General features: G+C 39.3%; 3 protein-coding genes across 13 annotated transcripts in view; 1 reads left to right on the plus strand and 2 right to left on the minus strand.

The window, feature by feature from the left end:
• Positions 1-452: 452 nt before the first annotated feature.
• TEX30 (testis expressed 30) lies at positions 453-7,313 on the minus strand. Of its 3 annotated transcripts, XM_039849302.1 has the most exons (6): positions 6,999-7,119; positions 3,804-3,877; positions 3,082-3,312; positions 2,333-2,384; positions 1,616-1,821; positions 453-914 (listed from the first exon to the last, which is right to left on the minus strand). In XM_039849302.1, the coding sequence occupies exons 2-6, from the start codon at positions 3,816-3,818 to the stop codon at positions 741-743; spliced, it is 678 nt and encodes a 225-aa protein (XP_039705236.1). In that variant the 5' UTR covers positions 3,819-3,877; positions 6,999-7,119; the 3' UTR covers positions 453-740. The 3 variants fall into 3 exon arrangements, with proteins under 3 accessions (XP_039705236.1, XP_039705234.1, XP_039705237.1); XM_039849300.1 differs by lacking the exon at positions 3,804-3,877 and having other exon boundaries at positions 6,999-7,313; XM_039849303.1 differs by lacking the exon at positions 1,616-1,821.
• Positions 7,314-9,238: 1,925 nt separating this feature from the next.
• Positions 9,239-21,581, minus strand: POGLUT2 (protein O-glucosyltransferase 2). The gene is made up of 10 exons (XM_039849299.1): positions 21,026-21,581; positions 19,620-19,825; positions 18,078-18,283; positions 17,824-17,901; positions 15,500-15,672; positions 15,141-15,378; positions 13,208-13,417; positions 12,417-12,506; positions 11,124-11,231; positions 9,239-9,468 (listed from the first exon to the last, which is right to left on the minus strand). The coding sequence occupies exons 1-10, from the start codon at positions 21,205-21,207 to the stop codon at positions 9,451-9,453; spliced, it is 1,509 nt and encodes a 502-aa protein (XP_039705233.1). The 5' UTR covers positions 21,208-21,581; the 3' UTR covers positions 9,239-9,450.
• A 111-nt stretch (positions 21,582-21,692) lies between these two features.
• BIVM (basic, immunoglobulin-like variable motif containing) overlaps positions 21,693-24,037 on the plus strand; it is a 53,169-nt gene continuing 50,824 nt past the window's right edge. For 3 of the 9 annotated variants that reach the window (XM_039849298.1, XM_039849290.1, XM_039849294.1), the window contains exon 1: positions 21,693-22,054. The gene's annotated coding sequence lies outside the window, so the exon portion shown is untranslated. Of the gene's footprint in view, positions 22,055-22,823; positions 22,910-22,951; positions 23,180-24,037 lie in introns of those variants that run through there. The other 6 variants (XM_039849291.1, XM_039849295.1, XM_039849292.1 and 3 more) reach the window with 5 other exon arrangements.

A 24,037-nucleotide genomic window follows, 5' to 3' on the forward strand; every position in this document is an offset into this window, starting at 1 on the left:
GGAAAAAGAATTTAAAGTCTTAAAAGATGAGCAGAATTTGGTAATAGGCAAAGACTAACAAAGGCTTCAGTTAGAGGAGACAAATATAATTGTTCCAAAACCTTGTATTGTCCACATTAGCTGGAGTACTGTGTATAGGTTCAGAGTATGGGGGAAATAAGGCTAAAATGTTGATAAGGCCTATGTGGGGAACCTTGAACTAAGGACTTTAACCTTAATAGTCATCTTTGGAGATCCACCAACAGCTTTTGAGTTGGAGGTGTCAAATGATTTAAGCAAGAAGACAACAAAATAGGAAAATCAATTAGGCTATTGCAATTATACAGATGAGAAATGGAGGGCCTGAATTAGTGACTAAATTTACTATAAGTGTTGTTTTCCTTTTTTAAAGATGACATTCTTCTGCAAAATTAGAGTACTCTCTCAGTTGCACAGCAATAAGACAAAAGTACCACTGTAACAAAATTCAAATGTTTAATTTTTTCCAAAACTTAACTATATTAATGAAAATAAATTATATTTAGACCATCTTCAATATTTGTGCATCTTTACAGAACTATGCTTTCAAAAGACATTTTGTAAAAGACATCAATTTCACAATTAAAACATATTAAAAATGGGGAACATTAAAGAACATTAAATTAGTAGGAAATATATCTCATAATGTTGAGAGTTACACTGTTCTTTATCAAATTAACTGTATTTGTATTCAAAATAACATGGCTTTTAACTAAAGACAATTATTTCTTGTCCATTTCAGTGATTTCCTGGATCCAAAACAAAATCTGTGTATTTATTTCTTTGAAAACATCATTTGTTGACCGTCCTTTCACTGCCATGGAATGATTTGCCTTCTCAATCCAGTGGATTTTATTAGGAGCTTGCATTTTCTGTGCCACTTTCTCCAACAAGTTCTAAAGGAAAAAAAGAAAAGGATACTAGACTAATGCTCCGTTGGTGTCTAATAAAGATTCTCTCTTTCCTGCCCCACCAACACTAGCATCCATCTCCTAATACTTATTAAATACCTACTCCACAAATAACTTTTGAAGCAATGGAATGTGCAAGGAAATGCTCACAGAAGTGGCAGGCACGCCACATCTCTCAGATACACAGCAATATTACAGAATAGATCAAACACTCACTACTGATGATAAAAAATAGGTAAAATGGAGCAAAAAAATTTTTTTCTAAAATATTTTCACCAAGGAAATTATATGCCCTGAGAAATACACTAGTGTTTACTAATACGTACAAGTTACTAATTTTCTCAAGAATCAATTTTATCAAAAGTTGAAGAATCTGCTTGAATGTTGAAATGATAAACCAAATGTATAATCTAGTAATCCCCAAATCACAAGAGTCAGATTAATCCTTTATTTCCCAAGTAACAGTAAAACCATTTACCAACTCTCTAGAGAGATGAATTTTGTCATTATGCTTATATTTTTAGGTTATCCAAAGCAACAGGGTAATTAAGGCACAAAACTAGCATTAGTCAAATCAGGATCTTTTTAAAGAGACTGAATGCTGCTGGTAATATACTGTTCCCAAGTTATTTCTTTTTCTTTCATTCTTTCTCTCTCATTCACACAAATATCAAGTTATAATTCACCTTTTCACACATTTCATCTGCTGAGCCTGACACAAATAGTACAGGATCTTTTATACGAAAGAGATCTTCATCTCTAAGTTTATGCTGTTGCTTTGGATGGTGCAGTGGATAAGAAATACAAATGAGACCTCGAACAAAATCATCAGCATGATCTGGCTCACTATGACACATTACAGAAGCAGCTGCTCTTGAGCCCATTGAACGACCTAAAATCAATTAAAATTAAGTTCAGTTTGAAGTATAAACATTCACATAAAGTAGTGGTGATAATGTGTCAAATTAGATTTACTGTTCATCCATCATATTTGTATATCAACAAATTACTTTATTCCAAAAGGTAGCAATTAACAAGGTGCAATACCCATAATGGACATCTGTAGCCTTGTGAAGAGTTAAACTAATCCTAAGTCATTTTTTTAAAAAGGAATTATTTTTCTGAAGGATTGTGAGGATAATCTTTGTGAAGGAAATCATCTGAGAGGGTAAACAAGGGTTATAAACAAAAGGAGAAATCTTTGGGTTACAATACATATATATGAAGTTTAAATTGTTTTATATATATAAACTACCTTAATATTATACAGGAAGTAACTTATTGAAACTAAACAAAAAATCCTTATTTTAGGTGCCTATCATCAATTAATTTTAATTCTCAATTACCTATTCTTATATTATTAGTAGCAGATTTAAAGAACAAGTACAAGTATTGTAACTTACCTCCAAGGAAAACACCTGCAAGCTTGTATTCTCCTGAGGTCTTCAGGTAACTCTAGAAAAATCAACCAAAAAATTATCAAATTTTCTCCTATGAAATATTTCACTGGAAAATCAACATATATTTCTCATCATTACTGAACTGCATGAAAATCTTTGCAAAGACACCCACAAAATCTTAAAGGATTCTTCTTGAAAGAGCTAACCAGTTCTTTGCTCTTCCGGTCATGCCTTCACTATCAAATCATGTTGGGTAATACTAGCAAATATGTGAGCAAAAAATCACTTCACCAGTCTAAAAAATTCAAGTACTAAAATATTTTTAAAGAATAATGTAAAAAAGAAAAAGGCCAGTAAAAGCTTACAACTAATACAAAATTTGATAATAACATCTAAAGTTCTGAAAAACTTAACAAGCTTGATATAATTTGTATTAAAAAATTTCAGATTTGCTTTATCCAGGAATTTTACAATTTCTAAATAACATATAAAGAAAACCAAGCTATATTTGTACATTCATATGCATGATATCCAGAACTATATTCTAGTAAGAAAATTACATCATAAGAAGCTTTCCTGGCAGTATCATGGAGGAACATTTACGTTGTGAGCATTCATCTCCATGGAAACTTCATGAACTGCTGAAGTTTTAATACTCATTTAATTTTAAATGACTTCTAACAAAATGTGCCTTAAATTTATTAAGAATTTTAAAACATAATTCTGTTATAAATATAAAGAAATTTTCTTACCAAAACGGATTTATATGCCTTAATTCTATGTACAATATTAAGGCCTTTACAGGTAAATCTCAGGCAAAAAAACCCATGAGATGCAAGATGGGATGCCAGTGACATCAAATGAGGAAGATTCATATCTCCTGATGCTCCATGTGTAAGAATTATTCCATATGTTAAGCTCTTGTTAGGTACCAAACAAACAGCATCTAGTAACTTATTTCCAAAAGGTATTTTTAATTTAACCTAGAATTCAAGAGAATAAAGGGATCAAAAATTACTTCCTTCCTTATTCAGACAACTGAATAACTATATGTTTGTTCTGCAAGATGCATGATTCAAGTCATGGCCTCCAAATAAAAAGCAATGATATTAATAACAGCTAATATTTAAGAAGTATTTATTTTGTGTCAGGTACTATTATAAGTTCTTTATATGTATTAATTCATTTAACCTTTCTAATAATTCTATGAGGTAAATGTTATTATCTCCATTTTACAGATGAGAAAACTGAGGCACAGCAGGCTAAGTAACATGTCCAAAGTTATATATAGCCACTAGCTAGGATTCAAACTTAGGCAGTCTGCTCCAGAGTCCTTACTCTTAACCACTAATGCTATACTCTCTCTCTCAGAGTACAAACTGAAAATAATAAAATTACTCTGGAGCCATATGACTAAAAAAAAAAAAAAAAAAAAAAACCCTGAAGATGCAGAACATATGAAAATATGTATTACCTCTGTATGACTCATTTTCACTGTTGAATAACAAACTTAAAGTGCATTACATCTGAGAAGCAAAGGACATCTCCCTGAAAAGAAGATTCTGTTGTGAAAGGTGGGTTGGCAGACATAGGTATGATACAAGAACTATGAATGAACACATTCAGTAGCTGAAATAAACACATTTAGAACTTCTTCTCTAAGACTGGTATCTTCGCATGTGCATTATTTAAGTATTTTCAAGATTTCTATGGGCACTCAGAATTGTTTATAGTGCCAGGTGTGGAGCTGGCAGATGTTATATAACAAAAAGCCAATGTAATACCTTAACATGGAAGCTTTAAGAAAATTCATATCAAAGTAGATGCTGTATTTTTGTATGTAAATACATATTTTTTCTAAGCATCTTTATTCTCAATCATCTTTAACAATTTCACAGCATCTATTAACCCATTTCCTTCATTATTACTGTTCTCAACTTTACTTCTCACACTGCAATAGGAATATACATCCATATACCTTTGTCACGTGACTTTGCAGAGCCCCCCAGTAGTGAGTGTACATCTCCACTCCATTGACTTTGGGCTTGGATATGGGACTGGCTTTTACTAATGAAATAAAAGTTTCAGTGTTCCACTTATGAACAGAGACATGACAAATTTACACAGGCCCTCTTGAATGCTCACCCTCAGCCATCAGAAAAGCAGGGTTTTTTTTTTTTTCCCCCACCTGGGCCCCAGAATAAAGACACATGGATTAGATCTGAACCCAACACTGAAGTCTGAATGAAGTCTAACCTAGTCTAGCCAAGATCTACACCACTGAAGAACCATAAAATTTTGACCTGAAGAACCAAGAGCATGAAATGTTGTAAGCCACTGAGATTTTGAGGTTGTTGTGCAGTATTTCTTCCTATTATAAAAGATCTTTTATTGTTCAGGATATTATCAACATCAGGATCTCCATTATTCGTCTACTTTTTCCATGACCATTTATTTATTCATTGAATAGTAACATGGTTCAAAGTTCAAAAGGTTCCCAAAATCCAGTGAAGTCTCTCTCATTCCACATTTGCCTTGCCACCCAGATCTCCTCTCCAAAGGAACCAATATTACCTTCTTGCATCTCTTTCCAGATATTTAAGAAACACACACATTCTTCCTTTTTGTTACAAACTGACTCTTTCCTCCCACTTAACATATCTTCATGATTACTCTCTTCTTTATAAAATGAGCTTCTTTCATTGTTTTTATAGCTAAAGAATATTCTAAGGAATGAAAGAATAATTTATTTCACTATTAATGAACCTTTTGCAAAAACATTATTGCAATGAGTGACATTGTACTTATTTTCATATGTGTGTAGACATATCACTTGTGATTCATTTTTTAAGGAATACATTTCATTTTTGAATGGGTAATACATGCATATGGCACAAAATTTAAAAAAAACAAAAATATAAATAGTTAAGTCTTCTCACATTCTTTTCTCCCAGCCACCAAGTTCCTTTCCCTTCTCGTAAGAAACCACTGCAATCAACTCATCGTATCTTTCGTTATACATGTATGTGTATGTAGAATTCTCTTATTTGAACCTGAAGTATACAGTCTGGCTGTGAAAGTTCTGGGATTTGAGTGGAGGATAACGCACTTCAGTTTCTGTCTCCCTGTTTTCATAAATGTAGCCCCATAATTAACCGTGCCAGGGGTCCTTCGGTTCAAAGATCCTGTTTTATGGTCTCAAGAGACTAGCTTCCAGTCTTTTAATGGGAGTCACCTAACAGTGTGAAATGGGCAGAAGGAAATATCTAATTATTTCTCAAATAGATTTCACCCAAGTTATCTTTATTGCAGCCCTCCACATCCATCCTCAGCACCATTATCTTCACTGTCAGTTCCCAAAGTGTCCAGTGCTGCTGGTTTTTGTGCATTCTGAAGAGCTGGTGGTTTACATATAATTGTTCCACAGTATTCCCTGTTGCTGGTTCAGAATTAAGCTAAGATTTGTTAAGATATTTGCTTCCTAGTGTCCAGTATTTTATTGCTGTTTCCTTTCCCATTCTCTCCATCCTTGCTCATATCTTAAAAAAAAAAAAAATCTTTATTGTAATTTTTGTGAGATTTCAGGAGGGAGTAAAATTATACATGTATTCAATCCACTATCTTAACCCAGAATGCTCTACAATTCCTCAACGATTTGGGTTTTTGTTTTCAGGAAAATTGTACTCCCTCCCAGACTTCATGATGAACAGTCTGTTCTTCATAGCTGGTAACATGTTCTGGACTACTTGAAAACGCTGAAATTGTTCCAAGATATAACCCCACCCGAACCTGGTCTAGACAGTCTAGGTTATAATCTCTGGTTTTGGATTCATATAGGGCCGGATTTGAAACCTGGCTCAGCTTCGATATCTTCAACTGCAAACGGAGAAAGCACCACCAACCTCGTAGAGATGCTGTGATAACTGGCTGATAATCCCTGTTCTGTATTTTATAGTGCTCCAAAATCATCAGCATTCGAGTAATTTTTATGATTACTAATACTCAGAACGCAAAAGCAGTCACATCTTATGCTGAAGAATCAAAATGCCACAACTGCGCTGTAACTTTCAACTAGAAAAATGCTTGTGCATTATCTGTTACTTCGACAGCAGTACGTTGGAAGTCATGGGATAAACAAAAGCGTTAGAAGTTCACGTCTTCCAAGACAGTCGATAATCTGGCCGGATCAGCGACAAACACCAAGCGATACAAGAGTAGAAGTGCGAAGCGGAGTCTCTCAGAAGTTTGGGCTCAAACGCACCAGAGAAACCGCTTATTCACTCAACTGACGCGCGTGCGCAGGGGCTGTGCGGTGGCCGTTCCGAGGACCCGGCGCGACCCCTCAAAGCTCGGAGGCTACTTCGAGCTAGCCGCCGGTCACCGGCTCGTGTGACCCAGGCTGGACCTGTTTGGCTCTGCCCGCCTGCACGGTTTCCACTTTCCAGCCTCATAATCGCTCCTGTGGACGAAGCCCTAGCGGTCGGAGCCCCAGCGGCCGGTGCTCGCAGGCACCGAACTTACATAGAACGCCTCACGAAGCCGACCAACAACCCCTGAAAGGCGACGGCCGCGAGCCCGAAATGTCTCAGGCGGGGACGCCAGGCTCACTCGCACTCCCTTGGGAGATAGTTTCCCGCATGGCAGCGCCAACCGCCGCCGCCGCACTTACCGGGTAAGGGAAAGTAGCCAGGAGCACCCAACCGCCCTCACTCCCTTCAAAGAGCAAACTACCACGCTCGAAGGGACCGCCTCGCCTTACCCGCCAGAGCGTCGCGCTACAGCGCATGCGCGCGCAGGCCCCGCCCCTGAGCGCGCAGGCCGGCGCGCGGGGCAGGCTGGGGGCGGGAGTTTTCCCGCCGCTGTTCGCGGTGACAGGGTCCGGTCTGCTTGCGAATTTGCGGGTGGCTGACAAGCAACCTCCTGTCACTGCCTTGCTGCCAACATGTTCCACTCTGAGCCCTTCCCCCATCCCAGCCATATCATTCTAACAGTTGTGCAGCTTAAATAACGTGGGGTCAGCTCTCATTCTTTTCCTCACAACCCACAATTAGTTGATCTGTTGGCTCTATCTGCAAATATATACAGAACCCAACCACTTCTCATACTTCTACCAGACCGGTCCGAGCCCCACCATCATCTTTATTGAAATAGTCTGCTAGGTGGTCTCTTGTTCCTCCCTCCTCTCTTCTCTATGTTACCAACAAAGCGGCCAGTTGAGCCCTGTTGAAATGTAAACCCGTTGGCTCAAAACCTTCCAAAGGCTTTTCATCTGGACCAAAATTAAAGGCTAACGGCCTTGTAATGAGCACCAAAGTTTTATATAGTCGGTCCTCTCACTTCCTGTGCTTCTATTTTCTAGTCTCCTTTCCTTGGCTCCTTCAGCTCTAGGTGCCTAGGCCTCACATCCAAACCCAGCAGACAAGCCCAGACTCCAGGGCTTTCGGTTTGGCTATTCCCTCTTCTTGGAGAAATCCCAGTGGCTAGCCCCACATGTGCATGTCTTCACTTACATGTCATTTTCTTAGGCTTTCCCTAAATGCCTCTCTCAAACACTTCCTATCCTTCTACCCTGGTCGCCTAACATATTCTGAAGTGTCTGTCTCCTCTCTGGACTGTAAACTCTCAGGAAGTCCAGGTGTTTTGTTTTTTTTTTTACCTTGAATCTCCTGTGTATGAACTGATTCCTGGCAAATCAATATTTTTTGAATAAATGAATCTTCCTCAAGCCCAGTGCAGTTGGTAATTGCCTTTTCTGTCATAGCATATGAAATAAAATCCAGACAACTACGTTATCGCAAGTGTTTTCTTGAATTACAAATTTTAGCATTTCTTGTGTCCGAATTTTCTATCTATGCTTTTAAAAACAACTTTGTTTACATGGCATAAACTCCACTCTAAGAGTACAATCCAATGATTTTCACTAAATTTACAACCAACTGCTTTGGAGGATGGGAGATTCTTGCTAAAAGGACTTAGCAGGTTCTTGCTGTAACTGGATTTTATAAGGAAGAGCACCGTTGGGGCTTAGAAGGTTCAGGAGTCTGACTAAAGTTTGTGAAGCAAAGAATCTTTGTCAGTAGTTACATGGGTGTTTTCTTATAATTATTTTTAAGCTGTAGATATGTGTTTTATATATTTCCATATATACAATCCACAATTTAAAAAAGCTGCTAACAGACTACTTAATTGGAAGATGGATGGAAGGGAAACTATTAGGTAAAGGAATTTGTAAAATATATTATGGTTCAGTGTTAGAATTTCTAGTTCCTTTTTAATTCTCTTAATCACATTTCAAAGTGATTTCATTCATTCATTCATTCATCCATTCTACATTGAGCCTTTCTAGTTAGTTGCAGACACTCTATTAGATTAAAAGAAGAGCATGGTCTCTGTAGTCATGTTACTTAAAATCTGGTAAGAGAGAGAGACAACCAATTAGATCACTGCCACATAGCATTGTAAATGCAATGATACAAGTATGGGGAGATTCAGAGTGGTGACTCCTAAAATGAGCATTGAAAGCTATCTAAACCAAAGTAAGAAGAGAGGGTCACAACATTCCAGACCGAGGGGAAAGCATATATAAGGAAGGTTAGACACAAGCCATCAAAGAAGGGTTAAGGTGTTGGTTTTGCTAGACTACAGGGTACATATTAGGAAGTGGTAAGAAACTTTATTAAAGATTTTATTAAAGATGAAAGGTCTTGTAGGATGAATTAGTTAGAATTAGTTTTGGCTGTGAGTGACTGACATCTAAATAGTGTAAACAAGACAGAGGTTATTGCTTTGTCATGTAAACCATGTGTCTGGGTAGGTGGTGGCTGCTGTGATGCTCTAAACTGAGTACAGGACCCAGACGCTCTCTCTTTTTACTATTCCATGGTCCAAATATAGCTAATAACACAGCTCTTTAAAATAAAAGTGATTTTATTATAAAATTCTAAAAATGTGCTTTAAAGGACAGTCATGAGAATACTGCATAATAAGAAACATATCTTCTTAACCCAGACAATCACATAGATTTTATACTGTCCACAGAATTAATATTCTAAAAAAATTCTTCTTTTCAGTTAAGAAGAGTCTTCAGAGCACCATTATTTGAAGGGAAGGTATTTTGCAAATCAGAGTTCATCTTTGGTCTGAAAATAAGAAGTAAAATATTTAGAGCCATTGAGAAGTCATATATGAGTCAGGAAGACTTACATTAGTCTATAAAATGTTATCCCTTAAAGATGAAAGAAGAAAAACAGTCAAGTTACTTGAGACTTGTAGGGTCGAGGATTATTTTTGGAATCACCTACGGGTAGAAGCACATTGTGTTTTATAGGGCTACTGATGTGGAACCCGAACATCTAGGGGTTTATTATAAAGGGTTTTGTGTCATGAATGGTATCAGTGATGGACTAGGGTAGACAATAAAGAAGAAATACATGAAGCTATCATTCTAACCCCTAACTTCTATAAATCAGTAGAACCATTTGACAGGCCTCAAAATCACAAAGATAAAAAAAAAAAAGAAGAAGAAGAGTGGAGAAAGGAAGCTGCCTAGTTTCATTTGGTATCAGAAACATTCTGATACCAAATCATGAACTTAATGAAAGGGTACCTTCGATTCTGGCAATTTTAGTTTTCTTACTGGCTTTAACTAATTTGATGGCCTTGCAGCACTGTCAGGGGTAAAGGTTCATGATGTACCACTTCTGAGGGCTAGTTAGTGGCAATCAGTTCTCAAAACGAGACAAAAACAAAACTCTGATTTGTAGCATGTGCTGTTGTCATGGTATAAATACTCCCACCAAGTAGATTCCAAGCTACCAAAATTTAACCACTGTGCAAAATTTCTAAATATTTAACAATCATAAGCTTATATGAGCTGGTTCCACTACACCAGTGAGCCTGTGGTTACCTTATTCCTTTTAAATCCCCTTGAAAGGCAGACATAATTGCCAAACCTGCCTTCTCATTTTTGGTTACAATAGCACAATTTTGAGTTTATCCATTCAGAGACATGATGATGAGGGTATAAAAATGTCAAGCCAGTAATGTGTGTGCAGTAGTATTGTGTGTGTGTGTGTGTGTGTGTGTGTGTGTGTAAATATATATAACACAATTTTATACAATATATGATCCTACAAACAAAAATTAGCTATAATGAAAACAACCCTCCTCTATCTTTATACACAACCATACATACTATTTGAAGATGAGAGACTTATTTTTGGTCCTTGCTTTGCTATAATCCAGCTAGATGATTCTGAGCTAAGTTCCTTGGGCTCAGTTTTGTTAACTGTAAAATGAAGGCATGTTACTGGATGACCTCTAAGTTCCTTTTTAGCCTGACAAGCCCATATATGAATCTTCTAGTATGGAGTGATATCAACGGAGATTGTTTTTCAATGAATAATCTGTGAACATGAATAATCTTGGTTATATATTTTTCCATCTCTAAATTGGAATGATGAACTTTCCTGACCCTATCTCACGGGAAGATGAGGCTATTAGATGATGAACGTAAAAATATTTTTCAAACATTAAACATGTATTCAAATATCATGTGATCTAAATTCTCACATTAAAAAAGGTTTTCCTCTATTTTGCTGGGAGCTCTTATTTAGCTGCATCTTAGCTCTCTTTCTTTTGCCTTATTATTACCTACTATATCTCTGTGGTAGAATGAATGCTTGGAGGCTCCAGGAGAAACTCAAATAATTGTTGTCTGACTGAATGACTTAAGGAATGAACGAAGACTTGGATCAAGTTAGTTTTTACTTTGACATTGGTCAGTTCTTGTTACCTTTTTCCTAAGGCACGTGCAAGGAAAGAGGTCATCCTCAGACTGTGGCTCTACCCTCTTCATGCCCTCTCGGATTTGGGGTTCACTCACTTGTAAACTGGCATATTCCTATAGAGACAACAATACAAAAGCATTCCTTATGTAATGTTTAAAGTACATTTACCAAATTACTTATGCTGGAGTTTGCTAGAATATGATATGGTCCACTTAAGTCACATATGTCAAGTTGCAATATGCAAACACCTCTACATTCCTCTCAAACACTCAATAACAGAGCTTCTGAGAGGTACTTGTCCTTGGACATTGGCTGCCTATTTCTATGTGATCTCCTTATTCATCCTTCATTTATATGACTTGTATTTATTTTTTTACCTCCTTTTGCCTTGTAGTAAAAATAACTGTGTACATGATCTTCCCAAGAAAATTTGAGGACAGAGACTATTTCCATCTTACCTACCATGGCTTGCATAGCATTGGTCACCATCTTCATTCATTATGTGCTCCCTCTGTGCCCAGCTAGGTGCTTATGCTTTAGTATATGCGAGTTGAATGAATGAACACTACCCTGTAGATCTTTAGTAATTTAGATAGTAAATCCCCCCACTCCTTCGGTTTACATATTTCACCTTCTCTATACCTTCACCGTCCTCTAGGAAAGGTTATAAAGGGGAAGAGGCCAGTGCAGACCAGAAAAAAGACCAACTCAGTTTTGTAGCAAAGCCCAAGGTATGGGGCCCAACATCTGAAATTTTGAGATTTAAAAAACGTTTAATTTAGATCTACTACTATTATTAGCAAATTACTTGTTTACTGTTGCATTTTTTAAAAAAGGAAACTTTCAAATTGTCAGATATGCTTTGATTACAATCCCTAAATGCTTAGGTCCATGCAAACACTTTCCAAGAGAAGTCATGGCTCATATGGGGTCAGCACAACAGTTCTAAACATACTTTGCACTATGTAGACAAAGAAATGGTAAGGCAGCAGCAGTATTGTACAAAGATAAAATATACATCCAAGTTCAGTAACTTTGCAGGATCAGATGTCAATTTCCTAACCACAGACTACATAGTTCTAACATTGATACTTTCCCTTTAATGTTATAGCATTCTCCATTAGCTAATCTTTGGTTTTCTACTATTTTCATTATTATTTAACATTCATCCCTGATTTCTGCCCATAGAGGTATACATTTATCTCCTTATTTTAATGTAATTTTAGAAATTATTAAGTGGAATATTATTTGCTATTAACATTACAAGTTGTATGTCTATTTTCTTAGAAAATACTGACCTGAAAAAGTTTAAAATAATAACAGAATATGTCATCACCCATGAGATTATTTCTTGCAAATTCCTGTCCTGTTTTTGCAATCTTCTTTGCCTATGGAAACAAAAAAAAAAAATCCTTTAATGAAACATATTTTTTCCCATGCAGACATGAAAATCGATCTTCAGAGTACATTTTAGTGGAACAACAGTGGGAAAAATATCTTTGAGAGTAGCCTTTCATGGTACAGGGAAAATTTAATAGAGTATGTTTGTTCAAATGTAAATGGAGGTTTTTAAGACTTGAAAGTTTAAGAAGTCATATTAGACCTTCTAGAATTAATTCTCTCTTGGAGAGAAAAGGTACATATTAAATGAAGTAACAATGACTTCATAAAGTACATGCAGGATGAAGCTCAATGCACTGTCTTAAAAATTTTTAGCAATTAGTTCAAAATTTATTTCATGCAATCCTTCATTTTAATCCATAGCACAGTTAGTTTTTCCTCCTGTGCCCGGCTGGCAATCTTAATTTTCATTTTCCTAGTAGAGGTAAGGGAGTACTTGAGGCTCAGATCAACCTGACTAAAAGAGAGAACATACTCAAGGTTAGGTTTAGTTTTTTGTTTCATGAGCAGACTGGACAGTTAATCCAAGCTGCGCACCTATGTTCATCCTGAAAGAATTGTGCTATGCGTGGGGAGATGGCTTCCCATTTACAGGTAAGGGTCGACATCTGAGCATCCTGAATGCTTTCCAAGCACAAGACATTTAAAACGAACTGATGATATTGGGATACAAGGGGAGTGACCTTACCTCTTCATCGTGATCTTTTGCCCATTTAAGTTTTTCTAGGAGATCGCTCAGGTTGCTTTTAACTGGAATGTAGTGTTTCCAGGGCTGTAGCTCATTATAAAAATGTTCATAGTAGATGGAGTCCTGCTTCAGCACAACACTGTCACCGACTAGAAGATATGGCAGGCGATATGCTGCGACAGTGCCGTCAATGTTTATTTGATACTTATGCTGTGAAACAGCAGTGAAGTATGAGAACCTCCATTAAATATCGTTTTTTCCTACTCTCTTTATTTTCCTCTCCTTTCCACACAAAGAGCCTCACTGTCCTCAGATACAAACTGGCCAGATTTTGCCCTGTGCTTTCACCACTTAGTAAGTGCTATTATATGATATGCTTATTTTGATGTTCTCCTAAATTTCACAAAGGGGCTACAAGTCTAATATTGAAGCAGCAAATAAAATAGTAAAACTGCTGTCCTCAGACTACAACCTAAGGAAAGACAGATTTATGGTGACTTTGTAATCCCTCTACTTTATTGGTCTCATCTGAGCATCTGACATTGGCACACTCTATGCCCTTTTAACCATACCTTTTAATACACACAAGTCTTAAGGGAATTAATAAGCTCTGAGAGAAGTACATCTATGATTAAAAGAATTCATAGCACTGAGGCAATCAACAGTCTTTAGTTGTAGCAAATTCAACAGATAGCAAAGGCATGACAGAACAACCTCTGAGGAGGGATGGCAGGCATTAGCTTTCTTTGGTTTTAACCATTTCCTTAAAAAATCTTTGTGATATGCATATGGAAACACTGACAATTCAACTTGTCTACCTGTTGCCACGTAACTCATCAGAAAAAAACAAAAACAAAATTCGGCCATATACAACACAGAGCTCAATAATATCTTGTCTTCTTCCCACCTAGAATATAGATGGCTACCTTTTGCCCACTTTTCTCCCAACACGTGAAACTTCAAAAACTACTCAGTGATCAAGTGAACAGGGCAGTGTTCTACTGCATAAAAAGCAGAGTTGTTAGAAAAAGGATCGCTCCTCGAGAAAAAAGAGCAATCTACATTCTAGATCCAGAAAACACTTCCCAATGCCCAGAATTCCCAGGCAGACCATTTGGATGGATTTCAATTCATTTTCCCACCAGAAGGCCTGATAAGAGACACCTGGTTTATTTCTTCTTTTTGGTCTGTTGTTATGTTATGGCTCTAGGGAGAAGTTTTTCTAAAATCACTTACATGTATTTACTGATAAAAAAGGTTTTAGAGCTGAAATGTGCTTATGTTGAGGGTCAGTTGGGGAAAAAGTTTTAGCTCTCCCCTGACCCAAATATTCCTTTGTATATTTAATGCTAGGGGCGGGTACTGAGTACAGACCCAGGTTGCCAAGCCAGTCTCTGGGGCCTCATACCTTGACAGTCACTAAGTTTTGTGCATAACTTTCCCACGCCCTGTAATTTACTGGCCTCAACTTCCCTCCCCCAAATGCAGATAACAGTTGATCCTTTAACAACATGGGGGTTAGGTGCACTGAATCTACCCCCTCCCTAGTGCAGTCAAAATCCTGCATATAACTTTTGACTCTGTCAAAAGAACAGCTGTCCCTCAGTATCCATGGTGTATTGGTTCCAGGACCCACACAGATACCAAAATCTGCAGATGATCAGATTCTTTATATAAAATAGTGTAGATTAATGCATACAGTTGGCCCTCTGCATCTGCAGATTCCCAACTCTGGGTGAAAATACCATTATACTGTTTTTGATGTGGAGTTGGTTGAATCCATAGATGCGAACAACACCTGGGAATTTAGAGGGCCGGCTATGTATTGAAAAAAATCTGCCTGTAAATGGATCCGTGCAGTTCAAACCCATGTTGTTCAAGGGTCATCTCTATTTGGAAAAATAAAAAGGATTGGCCATAGATGATGTCATACCTTGAAGAAATCAAAAAATGAAATGTGTTTCACAATGGGACCATACAGGCTTTCATCGTGTTTAAAGAAGAAAAAGTTGGTGAAGGCAGCATCTATGAGTTCTGGGTGTTTTCTGCTGAGTTTAACCAGCTCGAGTCTCTCTTTGCGGCTGTCTCGCCCTCTCCAGACAGCTGTGGAGTTTTTGCTTTCCCAGGGAGGACCCGTGTTAGCTTGCACAGACATCATATCCAGACTTACTCTGGAAGACAGAAAGTGCAAGAGATTTTCCTCCCAAACCATCACATCACAAAGGCTGTTGGAAAAGAACTCACCACAGAAGGAAAATCAAGGCTCTGGGTCATCTTCGACCCGTCTCTCACCGGCCCATGGTTTCTAGAACAGAGTCGGTCAGGTCATAGGTAGGCATCACGATATCCTTGGAATCTGTGGAGCCACACCAGGAAAAGATTGGATGGATGTGTAAATTGGATTTCTTTTTTTCCAAAGGCCAGTCTCCCAAATTAACAAAAAACTCCATATCTGGCATCTTCACCTAGAAAAAAGAGAAAGAATTTATTCACATTTTGCGTTGGATGGATTATGCCCTTTATTGATCAAAAGAGTAGTGAAAGGCAGTCTCCTGCATGCCCTCTTTCTTGGCCAAATAACATAGCCTAGGGCCTGGAACACTTCTTTACCAAGAGATAAAGAGCCCTCACAGTCTAGGCTGGGCTTATCTGTAAGTGTGGGAATATACCCTTTTTGTTCTACTTAAACACAGGGGTCAATGGCCCATTGGCATGCCCCCACGCTTGCTGTGTTTCAGACCCCACAGGGAAAGTTCAGAGAACTTCCACTGCAGCAAAAAGTGAGAGGTGTGGTCAGCTGTGGAGTGGATTTGCTGGACCTGGGGGATGGCTGCATTGAAAGAGGCTGAATGAATCTTTTGTACTCCTTCTGTTCTGCTCTAAGTAAATGCTGGACCACTTGAGCCTGGTAGGCCTGTAGGCTGTTCTTAGCCACACGAATCTATGCATTGGTTTCTTTCCTGGGTGGCACTTACCTGCCTTTTAACCTTGGCCATACTGATGTCATAGTCTATCCTGCAGTACAACTTGACTACCCAGTGAGCAATGAAACACAATAAAAATTAGAAAGTGTACCAAATGAAAGGCCAAGCTTCAGGTAATGATAATTGCCTTGATTTGAATAGTGGGGATAGCTTTTCACAATATTGTTCTATGTGTAAGCATACTAGATTTCCTTTCCAGGGTGCCCAAATGGGCCAATAGACTTGCCTCAATAGGGATGAAATGACAAAAGTAATCTCTGTTCTAATACTGCCAAGAGACTCTAAAATAATCTAAGAGAGAAAGAGAACTACTAGAAAATAACTACAACACATTTCACTTGGTATATGTGCTGCCGAAGCGAGCACAGCACATTGGACTTGAGACTCTTAACTCTAGTTCCTGGTTAATAAACCAGATGTTTCTATTTTAAAAATACAACCCAGGTAGGTGATAGGATTAGGATTTGAATTTAGGAAGCTCAACACAACTTCCTAAGCTAGACTGCCTCCACTGGCACAAACATGTTGAAAGAACCTGTTTTATTGAGCCATAAAAAAATGTTTGGGGTATTTGTAAAATAAGAGATATATTATTTAGGCAAGAACTGTACTGGTCAGTTTGAAAGCATCTTGAGAAACTGGAGTCCTGAAAAACATTCTTATTTTTCCATAGATTGACATGGATAAACAAGAATTGCCAGCACTCCGATGTCTTAGCTTAAAGGAGGCAGGATACCAATGCTATATAACTACTCACATTCAGAATTAATTCACTGCAAATGCTTTCTTAAGAAAGTTACTAGGATCTTCCACGAGTAATTCAACCAAGATATTCAGTAAATAGCTAATAAGCAATGGGTAGAAATGATGGTATAATTTTTCATATCAGCCATTTTACTATTGTTGTCAAGTACTCTATAGAACCCTGCTGAAGCACATTATATCAAGGAACAGGATTCAGAATATGGCAGTCTTCTTTGGACTCAAAGTAGGTAGAGAACTAAAAATAATTTTATTGTAAGGCATTTTCCTCTCTAAGGTATTGTTATTGGTTGAGTGTGTCCCCCCAAAAGATATGCTGAAGTCCTAAACCCCGGTATCTCAGAATGACCTTATTTGGAAATAGGGTTGTTGATGAGATGAGATCACACTGAAGTAGGGTGAGGCTTTAATCCAGTATGACTGGTGTCCTTGTGAGAAAAGGTGAAGACAAACAGACACACACACTCCACCATCCGATGACACAGGCAGAGAATGGAGTGATGCAGCTGCAAACCAAGGAATGCCAAGGATTGCTGGCTATCACTAGAAGTCAGGAAAAGCCAAGGAAGGGTTCTCCCCTATAGGTTTCAGAGGGAGCACAGCCCTGCTGACACCTTGATTTCGAACTTCTAGCCTCCAGAACTGTGAGAGGATAAATTTCTGTTGTTTTAAGCCACCCAATTAGTACATTGTTACATCAGCCCTAGGAAATTAATATAGCTATTTCACAAGACATAAAACTTCAAAATAGTATTATAATAAGGCCCCAGAATAAAACACTCTGATATTGTAATTATTTTTATTTTGAAAATTTATATTGTAAAACTTGGGCTTAAACTGTCTTCTACACATAGAAAAGAAAATACTTACTTTTCTAGTCAAAGAAAGTAGTATGGCATCCATGAAAATTCTAAAACCTACATGTTCACCATGAGTTTTGATATAAACCTAAAAGAGAATTGAACGTTTATTAGTCAAAAAGCACTGGCAAGCTTCACTGAGGTTAATCTTATCACAATGATCCTCAGAATGATTTTTAATAAAACTATGTAGTTAGTTGTAGCCAAGCGGTCAAAACAAAAAATCACTAAGACTAACAAATAAACTTCAATTATGAATTGTACCTTGTTATCCTTCAAGGTATAGTGACACAAGCTCTGCCTTTGTCCAAATCTCTTTGGAATTTCTGCTGCAATCTTTTCTGGATCAACAGTAGGAAAATGTGCCAGATCTCTCTGAATTTGAGCAATGGTTTCTGGGCACCTCATCTCCTGTAGCCAGGCTGCACTATCTTCCAAAGGACAGTCACAATTCTCATGGTAAACAGGCCCTAATTATACACAAGTAACAAATGACACATTAGTATTTTCATGACATTTGAAACACATAACAAATATCTATTATAGGATTCACAAATTTTGCCTAGATAATAATAGGAAGGGCATTTTGATATAAAAATATTTTAAAAGAAAAACATTCTTTATTACATCACTAGAAAGTCGAACTTCTGTTCTGACAGCTCTTCACAGTAAAGTAATATTTTCACCCAGGCTCGCTTTGCACCAGTTCAAAAGAAAGTCAATGGGCGTATTTTCTGTTCACAGTGGCTATTATAGTGCATCACTCTTTATGTTTTCTATAATTAAGAATAACTGAACATTGGTAAAAGAATATCAGAGGAATATACTACTTTTGGTGAAAGCCAAAAGTGATATGAAATGAATATTTCAATGGTCTATTATACAAATAGGTTCTTAAAGTATCTAAGTTATTTTTTTCAAGGAATAAATTATTATCAACAACAATACAAGTAAATAAAGGATCCCTAATATGCTTGCTATTTTTAAAATAATTATTAAAAAACAAAGGTAATGTTCAAAATAGTTCATCAATATTATAGTGAATTAATTATATGTTTATAGAAATACTACTAACATAATATAGCAGAATCTAAATTGAGATTTTATTGTCATTTCCTTCTGTAATTCTCAGATTCCTGCCTGACCCAGGCAGTAGTTGACGATGGAATATTTTTATAAGGTTTAGCAGGTTATATTATACCATGTGGTCCTGGTGAAATGTGGGAAAGAAACCTAGACACTTTTTAAAATGTTTGCCTTTCTTGGAGGGGTAACAAGGAAGATTTACACTATTTTTTCACTGTTTTAGGGTACTATCTTCAAAGGGAGAGAAGGATATGCCTCTAGCTAATAAAGCCACACTCATCCTGTAAAAGAAAACATCAGATAATTTTTCTGAAAAAATAATATTGGAACAAAGACCAAAAAAAAAATAGTCAACTTTCCCCCTCTGCTTCAAGCCCTCTGTCTTCCTGAAGTGATCAATTTCATTAACACTTATCAGTTACTTAAGTCATATACCTCCAATTAAGAAAGTGTCATCTATGACCATATATTTAACTTGATTATTCTTATTAATGTCTTCAGCGAGCAAATTCTCTATTAAAATGTTTTTTCCTCTTCAGTGAATTATAATTTCCATTCAAATCTTGCATTTCTCTCCAGGATTCTCAATTTATCTTTCAAGTAAGAAAATCTTTTTTTCTTCCAGTAAAAAAATAAATATCATGCTAATTTGTTTTTGTTAGATTGAATAACATGTATCATTGTATTCAAATAGTGTTTTAAAATTATGTTCCAAATTACCTTTTAAAATATATGGAGATTTGGCCACATGTTGACCTTGGAATTTAATTTCTACCTTCAGATTTTTGTAGCTTGCATACATTCTGTATCTTACTATGAAGGACCCATCCTTTCGGTCTAAAACTTGGACTCCAACTCTAGTGAATTGCTCATCTGGTGCTGTGATTTTAATCTGGAACACTTTTTCACCTGGAGAAGATGTGAACCTGTGATGGGAAGAACAATAACATATCATTTTAAGGAACAAATACACAAGGATTATGTTCTGCAGTATGTGAACTTTACTATTTTCCTCCATGTCCCGTTGCCCAAACATATACTTGCTTCTTCTCTTTTATGCTTTTAATATCTGAATGAATATGATGGATCAGAGATAAAAAAAAAAAGGATGACGAAGACCAAGATAATGTAAAACAGTTTCATTAGAAAATCGCAAAGAAATAGGTTAAGACTACTAAACTATGTAAACATAGAATATATTTATGCATTCCGTATACAAAAATATTCTTATTGACCTACTACTTATTTCATGCCATCACATTTGGAAATTTGTGATTAAATGATGCCTTTAAAGATCTTTTGAAAAATCTCAAGGATTCTTTGAAAAAATCAGTATTATAAATCATGCTCAGCTATGGGCAAAAGCCAGGAGGTAGTGTACATTATCTATAAGTGACACTTTATAGAAGGTTTTTTTGGGGGTGGGGCGTGGGGTGAGTGTTCTTAAGGTTAGGATGGTATTTATTTTCCCCACTGTATTATTTATAAACTTCCTTTGCTTTGGAAAACTTATTTTCAAGATTTCTTTTCCTACAAAATATACATGGTCGGCATCCACCAATAAAAAAGACAATCATTAAAGAAGTATGTGAATTCTACAAATAAGTTTTGAGTAAAATTTTAATTGTTGAATTCAATGGAATTAAAAAAATATGTGCTGGAAACACATAGAAGATTCATACCCTGATACTTTCCCTCTATAGTTTCAAACAGTGCTTGATTTTTGAGTTTCAAAGCACGCTTCCCTGCAGATGTTTACTTGGAACCAGAGGGCAGCACTAGAGAAAGATGAAACCAACCAAGTTTCTAACAACTGGATTTAAATTCCTTATAGCAGTTTATGCAAAAATAATTAGAAGTCATACTTCCAGCAAAGTGCAGGAGCTTTGTCTTTCTAGTCATGTGGGAATCCCTATCAAAATAGAGGAGCTAATTCGGAATTATTCCTAAAGCTACAGAGAAAGATTGGTTAGGACGGGCAAAGACTGTTAAACCAGATGTAGATACCACCCAAATATCTGGAATTTAAACTGCTGTGGAGAATCGAGTTCATGGGCAGATAAAACTTAAAGGAAGAAACAGTAAATTTTAACTGCATCCCAAAACGGAGCTGTTTCTCGACTTACTTATCTCCTGATGTATCCACCGCCTGAATATAGAAATAGCGTGCGGGAAGGACAACAGCTGCTTTTAGACCAGGTCCCCATATTTCGCTCTTCTCCGGGCACAGTCGCCTCCCTTCGCCGGTCTCGGCAAGTGCTGGAAATGCCCCCAGAAAGAAGCAGTAAAGCACCGAAATGCTAAACATTTACAAGACGGGCTATCCAAATGATCTACAGATAAATGAAGTGTAAGAGGTAGACGGAACCGGCCGCAGTTAGAGGAGGGGCGCGTTGGCGAATCGCAGCAGCAAACACGGCTGGCTCCAGGAGGAGGGCAGGAGCGCAAGCAGGCGTGCGGGTCTCCACTTTCCCCAGGAAAATCACAACCCGAGCACTGGCTTGTGCAGCTGAAGGATGCCAGTCGTTCTACTGAAACGGGTAAGAATCACGCTGCTCCCTTTCCTCGGGACAATGATAAATTTGCTTCGCTCCTGCAACTGGAGCATCTTTGGGGAATCCGTCTCAGCTTCCAGCCCAAGGTGCAGGGTGGAAAGGATTGGCCCCGCGCGTCTGACCAAGCTGAGTAAGGCTTTCTCCAAGTGGATGGCGGAGTGGACACGCGTCTCGGCGCCAGGGCTTCCTGGGACATGTAGTTCGCGGACAGGACCGGCGGAAATCCTGCCAGGTTTTCCATCTCTTATTTATCTACTTTGCAGTCACCGCTTCCAGGGAACAGATAAATACTAGATGTCCAGTAGAAGGGCACACTGGTCTGGAGGCACAACAAAGATTTTTTAGAAAAACTGTCACCATATCCTCCGCAAGTACAGAAGGGCAGGTATAAAACACGATGAAAGGAAGGTGTTGTTAATGATATCTGACTGGTCTCCGGGCACAGTCGTCCAGGGCACTGTCCCCGCACTCTCCGATGGGACTACAGACGCCTGGGTAACTGGAGGAGCGTCGCGGGGCATGCGCTGGAAGCTGTGATACAGAACCGGTGCCGGGTTCTGCCACGGCCGCAGCGACCTGACCCCACCGGACAGGCTAGAGGTACCCGGGGCTGTGGGCAGGACCAAAGCGGCGGGATGCGGCTGTGCGCCCCGCACGCCAGGCGGTGGGCCAAGCACCCGGGCGCCGCGGGCGGGCCTGGCGCGGCCGGCCGGCTTTGGGCGCCGAGAACGCGGCCTGCGCTCCTAGGTAGAGGCCATGGCCGCTCTGGAGCCCCGTGGCTGTCCGAGTGGAGGCCACTGCGCCGGTGCCCGTTCTCCCCGGAAAAAGTCGGGTGAAGAGCTGGGCCGCAGGCTGGAGGGAAGCGCTAGGGAGATAAGGGACGAGTTTTCTCGGGAACAAAGCCCGCTTTGGAGGTGCCCGCGCCGATACTGGTGCCTTCTGGCCGGTGCGCGTCTCCCCGCCACGCTCTGAGGGGCCCGGAGCGAGTGGTGGCCATCCCCTCGCCCCTGCACGCCCACCCCTGGGCCAGGACCAGAGCAGTCACCAGGAAGAGTCACGGTTAGCTCCGGAGTCGGCCCGGAGCCTCCTTCTCGCCCTCCCTCTCTCGACCTTGCCAGCGGCCCCAAAACAGGCTGGGTGGCTCCGCCAGCCAAAGCGGGCCTGGGAGGGGGCTATCGTAGGGGTTTCCGTTTATGTTTTCTTTTTTGCTCTTGTCATTAGTAATGATATCAACTTGGGCATTTTGAAGCTCGAATTCGGGGACTCCCTCTTCGCTCGGGGACAACTGCCCGTATCCCACCTGCGCCGGCACCTTGGGTACCAGGAGCGTCCCGGGGCGGGTTAGAGGAGGTCACCCAGCCAGCCTCCGCCCACTCCCGCTGGCGGCAAACTCCGGCTTCCGGCCGGGGAGGGACGGCAGGAGGAGGGGCCAGGAGGCACGGCTGCGGTGACCAGGTGGGACGCCCGGCCCTCTGGAGGACACGCGGGCCAGTGTGGCAGCGGGAGGGGTGCGGGCAGGGGGCGCCGCGGCCCTCCTTCCTCTCTGGCGGCGCCGCCTCCGCACATTTCGGCGCAGCAGGCACGGGCTTGTGTGACTGTCACCTCCGTCCCGGAGGCCTCCGAGCTCGGCGCCGCCGCGAGCTTCACAGAAGAGGGCGGTGGGAACTCCGCTCGCCTCCCCGGGAGCCTAGGTTCAACGCTGGCCCGTGCGCGGGAGCACCCCCGGTATATGTAGTAGGCCTGCGGCCTCTACCGGGCGAGGGGCTCAGGGTCTGACGGAGGAAGAGGCCTGGGCGGGCGTTGGGAGGGATGTTGGGCGGAGAGGGGAGGAGTGGGAGGTGGGTAGGGATTAAGATCAGACCCACTGGGGCTTGGCGCCTCTTGTCTAGCACAGCAGCATTCTACCCTTAGTGAGTCACCCGCTCCTTGCGTTTCAGTGACCATCCGTACAGAATATAGATCATAATAGTTGTCATAAGTGAAAAGCTTTGCTGAAGATACTTTTTAAGATGCTTAGTTCTCTAAGCAAACTTGATCCTTAAAAATACTGATTTAAAATATAACTGAGAAAGAGTGTAACCTAGGCAATGAATATTGACCTTACAAATGGAACGATTTTGTTTGTTTGTTTTTGCCAAACATTTTGATCTTGTGATTTTTGGAAATGGTTACTCTAGCGGTGCATTTAGAACTGGCCTTTTTATGACATTTTGTTTGTACACAGTTAAACAATACTTTTGTTGCTTGTGCCATGATCTTATGAATAAATCACTAAATTGAGCCTTAGGTTCTGTAATTCTTATTGGTGAATCTTAACATAGCATCACCTCACTTACCTGGATTAGGGGAACCTCAATTCTTACAGCTGAGTACTAGGGAGAAGAAGAGGCCTTTTGGCTAAAACTCCAGTTCTTGATTCTTAAGGCCCCTCCTGATAAGCCCTCCTGGAATCTAGGCTCTTAATCTAGGATTTACAGTAATGCCTGACATGATGTAGGCACTTAAAAATAAGTATTTGTTGATGTTACTTCTACAAATGCTGGGCCCTGGGGATACAATCGTCAGGAAAATCAGACTTGCAAG

This window comes from Pteropus medius, unplaced genomic scaffold (assembly GCF_902729225.1).
Source record: "Pteropus medius unplaced genomic scaffold, Ma_sr-lr_union100, whole genome shotgun sequence".
In the NCBI taxonomy this organism is placed as follows: domain Eukaryota; kingdom Metazoa; phylum Chordata; class Mammalia; order Chiroptera; family Pteropodidae; genus Pteropus; species Pteropus medius.

Excerpts from the sequence above, each read along its gene's own strand:
- TEX30 (XM_039849300.1), bottom strand. The coding sequence starts at position 7,307 with ATGGCTGGGATGGGGGAAGGGCTCAGAGTGGAACATGTTGGCAGCAAG. Across the intron at positions 3,313-6,998 it reads TGGCTACTTTCCCTTACCCG|GTTAAATTAAAAATACCTTT; the intron begins GTAAGTGCGGCG and ends CTTGAATTCTAG. Across the intron at positions 2,385-3,081 it reads AGGCATATAAATCCGTTTTG|AGTTACCTGAAGACCTCAGG; the intron begins GTAAGAAAATTT and ends TGATTTTTCTAG.
- POGLUT2 (XM_039849299.1), bottom strand. The coding sequence starts at position 21,207 with ATGTTTAGCATTTCGGTGCTTTACTGCTTCTTTCTGGGGGCATTTCCA. Across the intron at positions 15,379-15,499 it reads GTTCTAGAAACCATGGGCCG|AGTAAGTCTGGATATGATGT; the intron begins GTGAGAGACGGG and ends TCTGTCTTCCAG. Across the intron at positions 13,418-15,140 it reads CATTTTTTGATTTCTTCAAG|CATAAGTATCAAATAAACAT; the intron begins GTATGACATCAT and ends GCTGTTTCACAG.